The following is a 6529-nucleotide window of genomic DNA, read 5'->3' as shown; positions in this document are numbered from 1 at the left end:
AAAATCTGGAGGTCTTGGGCAGCAATAAGTCACACCCACAATGTAATAGCATGTTCAGAAAGAGCACGGGCTACTCTGAACAATGGTTAACCAAACAGGGTTACATTGGAAGCTGAAATGACATTACCTGCTTTTTCAGTTTCAGACAACCACGGTGACACACTGAATAATTAATAGGCTAAGTATTTTTGCATGGCATTATCAAGAGAATTTAAAGGCAAAAAACATATTTACAGATATGTACATTTAATAATATTAGCAGAGGAGAAATGAATAATTCAAAAAATTCAATGATGTAGCAGTCAACATTTCTTATAAAATGTTTTCTTCATGGCTTCTATGATATCAGTATTCCTCAAAGTGTATATGATAGGATTGAGTAGCGGAGTTACCACAGTGTACATAAGTGACAAAAGCTTGTTGAAATCCAGTGACTTCGTGTCTCTGGGAGCTACATATATTGCAATCAGTGTGCCAAAATACATGGCAACCACTGCAATGTGAGAGCTGCACGTGGAGAAGACTTTGTGTCTCCCTGTGTTAGATGGAATTCTCAGGATGGCTACAATTATATAAGCATAAGACACCATGATTAATGTAAATGGTATGGAAGTAACGATGAAACACACAAGGAAACTGACAATTTCTAGAAGAGTTGTGTCTGTGCAAGCAGCTTTTAAAAATGGTGCAAAATCACAGAAGAAATGGTCAATCTCATTATAGCCTGAGATGTGTATCCGACTCAAGAATGACATGGTGATTGATGCGGGCATAGAACTGAGCACCCAAGAACCTATTGCCAACCTAAGGCATAGGACCTGGTTCATGAGGGTAGTATAGTGTAAAGGGAAGCATATTGCAACATATCTGTCATAAGCCATTGATGTTAGCAAAAAGCACTCGGTGCAAGCAAGCCAAGCAAAAATAAACATCTGTGTGAGACAATCTGTGACAGAGACAGTGGCATGTTTTGTCAATAGATCACACAGCATGAACGGGACAATGTTTGTTGTGTAGAGAATTTCCAACAGCGACAAGTTGCCAAGGTAGAAGTACATTGGAATGTGAAGGCAGTTATTACATGTTATTGTCACAATGATGAGGAAGTTCCACATTATTGTTAACACATAAACATTGAAGAATATCAGGAAGAAGACTGGCTTTAGACCAGGATGAGCCCAAAATCCCAGAAATATGAACTCTGCTGGTCCAGTTTTGTTTCCAGAACAATCTGCTAGTGCCATATGTCCTTTACCTAGGCAAAAATAAAAGATATCTCATAATATAGTTAAGCAAAAAGTGTTCAAATCATGCTTTTCTAATACAGTACTGTAGGAAATTAATATATTTAGCAGGGTTTACCCCTTTTATTCTCTATCTGTTTTGCTGAATAGAGAATTCTGTGTACTTTATCCCTGGTAATGTGCCTGTGCTCCTTCTTTAGACACATACAAATTGGCTTAACTCTAACTGGCATGTTGTCCTTTCCTATAAGCCCATAATTAGTATATGGTGCAGAAAAACACCCATGGCATGGAAAGTTAAATGTCACTTGTGGACTGCAGCATTGACTGTGCCATACACTGCAGTGACGGAGAAAACAAGGCTTCAGGCCTACCCTGTGTAGCCTGACTGCTCCAGCCCGAAACCTGCTTTACAGACCTATCAAAATAACTCTATTTGACAGATGTGAATCCCTGCTTTTAACATTTTAAGGTTATGCTTTATTACACTTTGTTGCTCACAATGTAGGGTTGCTGATATTAAAAGCGAGACATGTGTGAGCAAATTAGGCATGATTCTCTGGTGACTAGACCCCAAAAGATATTTACTAGTAAAACTGTAGCTTGATCCTAGAGAATGTCATAGTACAAGTTATAAAATGTATATTATAATTCTCAAAAGGATATAGTCACAAAAGCCAAGCAAACATTGATTTTCTTATTTAATAAAAATGCAATCAATTGGTGTAGTTAATTTTTTTGTAAAAATTTACTTTTAGAAAGTTACCTTTTTCCTTTTCATAAGCTCTACAGCAGCTTCACAGCCAGTCCTTGGCCTTGTTCTTAAAGAAGTGTGAAAACTTCTCCCAGAACAGAATCAATGGCCTGAGTGTGGTGAGATATTATTTTCCCTTTTCTAAAAGACATAGGGGCATATTCTCAAGGATCTATTGCCGAGTTATCCGCACTTTATCGCAGCCAAAGTTGCAATAAATTTATCGCCACATTCACAAGCTGGTTTTAACAGCTCTTACCACCAGTTTACCTGTGATAGGATCCGCAAAAAACATCGCCACAGATGAACCCGGCAACTATCGCTAATGAGATGCCACACCTCAACATTCTCAACGACCAGCCAGATCGGCGATAAGACCACAAAACAGGAGATAAGGTGTGTTAGCAGCAGGAAATTAACACCTGCTCTGACCTAGTGTAAAGTCGGACGACAAGCTGCACCATCAAAGGGAGCACAGCCCAGAGCCACACATGAAGAACAACCGATGCCATGGAGCCACTGACCGGAGGCCAGAGAGGACAACAACACCCACTGCCACCACTCCCAGGACCGCCACCCCCCCCGGCCCTCCCCCCGCCACCCTCCCGGACCACCACAGAGGCAGCGTAGACAAAGACAGCGGACTTTCAGGAAACGCACCAGCCTCACAGACCTAACAGCAGACAATGTTAATGCCCTCTACAGGCTCAAAAGGACAACCATTCTCTGCATCCTGACCATCATTGCCCACAGGCTGATGGTACCAACACAGCAGACAACCAACTTCCCACCTCAGACTAAGCTACTGGCTGTGCTGCACCTGTTGGCCTTTGGTACCTCCCAACCTACAACTGCCAGAGTCGGAGGAGACTCACAACCAGCCCCATCCAAGTTCCTCACACCTGCCCTGGATGCCGTCATTAGCTTGGTACCCCAGTATCTATATGTCCCGCACAAAGTGCAGGAACAGCTGGAGACCAAGCAAGGACTATACGCCATAGCTGGATTCCCGCACGTGTTGGGGGAATCGATTGTACACATGTCCTACTTCTGCCCCCTGCCGACACTGCAAACTATTACCGCAACAGAAAGCACATGCATTCCATCAATGTGCAGGCAATATCGGAACACCGGTGAGCCTTCACCAATGTCGCATCCAACTGCCCAGGCAGTGTGCATGGTTCCCTCATCTTCCGACAGTCCAACATCAACCAGCGCTTCCAGGATGGCTCCTACGGGAATACACTGCTCTTTGGCAGGTACCAAATGAGCACACCACACACCTCAATTCCACAATCATGCAACTCACAACTCTGGCAATGCACATGTCACAAAATCACATACAACATGCCAAACAACATGCCCATCCACCAGACACGACAGCGCAACTTACTTTGGTAACCTTGGTTAGCCATGAACAGGAGCCATCAACAGAATGGCACCTCAGCCACAAAATAGCGGAATGTGGGGAGTGGTGGGAACCAGGCATGTGCGAAGGAGGCAAGTTACCCATGAATGAGAATGTACACAATGCCAAGTGTGGCGGAGATGTGCTGGACTGACTGCAGTATGCAGACCACAGACATATCCATGTCTACATGCACTGCTGGTGTTTGGGGTGTGGTGAACAGTGGACGCAACAATGTCATCCCAGCCAGTGGGGAAGATCACGGAAATGTAGCTTGTGACGTACGCCAGGCCAGCGTAGGGGTGTGAATGAAAAGCACGTAGCTCTGGGCATAGTTCTCTTCCGGAATGCCCAACCTGTCTGCCAGGGTGGTGCCTCCCACCCCGCCATGAGGCCGACGCCGTTGCCATGAGCGGTGTGGCCTGCGACCCTGTGCACCTGCTGCACCCCAGGCCACTGGTCCCCGAACCCGTCTTGCCCACCCCTGCGCAGCCAGGCCTCACTGCTCACCTGCCGACACCGGCGTGTGTCAAAGAGGGCCCACCACATGCCGGGGCAAGTTCCAAGGCCGAGGCCCACGACCTTGGCAGACTTCTCAGACCATCACTCCCTCCGCAACACACTCCTTTCTCGTTGACATACTCTACGGCTGCCTCCGGCCTACACTATGGTCAAGTAGGTCACACATTTGGAACTGAGTCTTGATTATGCAATGGCAGAGTACACACTTTAAGGTAGATAATATGTCACTATACTCCCTTTGTTGTGCTGCCACCAAGTCTGTGCAAAGCATCCGAACAACACCTGTCTGTGGTCCCTTGCTGACTACTGCCTTCGGCCTACACTGAGTCAGAGTAGGTCACACACTTGAAACTGAGTCTTGATTTCTGTATGCCAGAGTTCATATCTTTTTTTTTATTTTTTTTTTTATTATTTTAGGATTCAGGGAAAACCAATAAATACAATTATATCAAGCATTGACACAAAAGCAGATTCCTCAGTTACTTCATCAGTACATACAGTCATGAATAATTATTCCTAGCTTAGCTTACTGCATACCAATATATCCTACACATAATGGGTGGGTGGAACAAAAATAATGAGTGAGGTCATGAGTGGGGGGGGAGGAGAGATACAGAAAATACCTTTTTTAAACTATTAACCTAATTCTCCTCTACTTCCCACAGCGGGCCCCACACTTGGCGTTCTCTTTTTTTTTGCACTCCTTCCTTTACGTTTATACAGTGCCTTCTCTAAATTAAAGACATGAAAAAACCTGGCATACTACTCCTGGAAAGTCGGTGGATCTACGTCTTTCCATTTAGTTGCGATTATTATACGAAAAATGGCTGTTACCATAAAACAAAAGTATACTTGAGACAAATCCATCTGTAGACTATCGTCAAAGCCAAATATAATCAATGTAGAAGTTAATGGGACTAATCGTCCTATAGTTTGGTTCATAAAGTTTTCTATTCTTTGTTTCAAGTCGCACAATTTGCTACATCCACAAAACATATGCACTATATCAGCCGGGCCTGAACCGCATCTCGGGCAGCAGTTAGTTTCCCTTTTCCCCCACATAAACAATTTCGCTGGCGTATATTATAGCCTAAACACAGTTTTAAAATGCTGTGCTTTGAGATTTGCAGCCAGAAATCTTTTTTTAGAGAGATATAGAGATCTGCACATATTGACATTCTGATTCCCCAACTTCACTGCCCATAGGCTTTCTGATCTAGCTATGTCATCTTGATTAGCATTCAGAAGAATTGTATACAGATCCTTAATCCGAGGTTGTCTGAACACCAACCAATCTAACATGGGGATTTTGGCCGGGCTGGTGAGCTGAGCCATGAATGGTTTCAGTATCTCCCTGATTTGTAAATATTTTAAAAATGACTTGGAATCTATGTCATATTGTAGCTGTAATTCTCTGAATGACATTGCCTCTGTTTGATAAAACATATCTCCTAAAGTGTTTATTCCAGTCTGCTCCCAATTTCTACCCAGCCTATCATTGAATAAGGGGGGGAACAAAGACGATCGCCATAAAAATAAGTATCTCTGAACCTTTGGGACTCTAACAAGTTTTCTTGCCTAATTCCAAACATTCCAGGCTGTTCTTAATACTTTAAATCGTGTTTTCTTATAATAACTCCCCTCCAGCTGCCTCAATAAAATTCCTGATCCTGCATCCCCCAAAACCAGCTCGTAAATTGCGGGGGGGATCTCCCTTTCTTGATCTCCCGGGGTAGTTTCTATCCAATTTGTAGGTCTAAAGAGGCCAATCATTTGCTGCAAGGTTACTGCCCACTAATAATATAGCATGTGGGGGATTGCCAAACCCCCACGATTCTGTGGAAGAGTCATCAACTTCAATGACCTTCTGACCTTTTTATATTCCCAAATAAATTGTGAAAACATTCCTTCGATTTTTAGAAAGAACCCATTTAATGGTTCCACCAGTATACATCTAAATAAGTAAAAGATTTTGGGGAACATCGTCATTTTTATAACATTCCCACATCCTATAATGGAAAGATGTAAGTTATCCAAACGTTTCAAGTCATTACCTATCTTTTTAAGAAGCGGTGCCAGATTAATGTCCCAGACCGTCCCTACCTCCGCAGTTATACTTCTCCCTAGGTATGTAGCCTCCATCATCCTCCGTGGGTCTTGAAACAGAGTATTTTTGGAGCAGACAATCTTGGTTTACCTGTGTTTAATCGATAGCCTGACTGTCTCCCAAATTCAGATGCCAGGGCCTCAATCCGAATCAGAGCTTCCATTGGGTCTGGGGTTACTACTGCTATGTCGTCAGCGTAAGCTAGTACTTTGGTGTTATATCCCCTGACCACTATCGGTTTGATAGCACGATCATTTAACATTGTTCCTATTAATGGATCGATATAAAGCGCAAAAAGAATTGGGGAGCACGGGCATCCCTGTCTTGTGCCACGTGAGATCTTAATTCTTTCCGACTCCATCCCCATCAGTTGGATTTTTGCATGGGGTTGTACATACATTGCCCTTATAGCCGTCAATATGCGGGGGCCAAAGCCATTAGTTCTAAGATTATACCAAAGATATGCCCACTCTACCTGGTCGAAAGCTTTTTGG

General features: G+C 43.5%; 1 protein-coding gene across 1 annotated transcript; it reads right to left on the bottom strand.

Annotated features, from left to right (window-relative positions):
- Positions 1-302: 302 nt before the first annotated feature.
- Positions 303-6297, bottom strand: LOC146869232 (olfactory receptor 6F1-like). Its single transcript, XM_085632667.1, has 2 exons — positions 6126-6297; positions 303-1255 (listed from the first exon to the last, which is right to left on the bottom strand). Exons 1-2 carry the CDS (start codon positions 6295-6297, stop codon positions 303-305), a joined length of 1125 nt encoding a protein of 374 aa, XP_085488793.1.
- Between the last annotated feature and the right edge of the window lie 232 nt (positions 6298-6529).

Source organism: Triturus cristatus, chromosome 1_1 (genome assembly GCF_964204655.1).
Source record: "Triturus cristatus chromosome 1_1, aTriCri1.1, whole genome shotgun sequence".
NCBI lineage: Eukaryota > Metazoa > Chordata > Amphibia > Caudata > Salamandridae > Triturus > Triturus cristatus.
This window is presented reverse-complemented; position numbering and strand designations above follow the sequence as displayed.

Excerpts from the sequence above, each read along its gene's own strand:
- LOC146869232 (XM_085632667.1), bottom strand. The coding sequence starts at position 6,297 with ATGTTAAATGATCGTGCTATCAAACCGATAGTGGTCAGGGGATATAAC. Across the intron at positions 1,256-6,125 it reads AGGCTATCGATTAAACACAG|GTAAAGGACATATGGCACTA; the intron begins GTAAACCAAGAT and ends ATTTTTGCCTAG.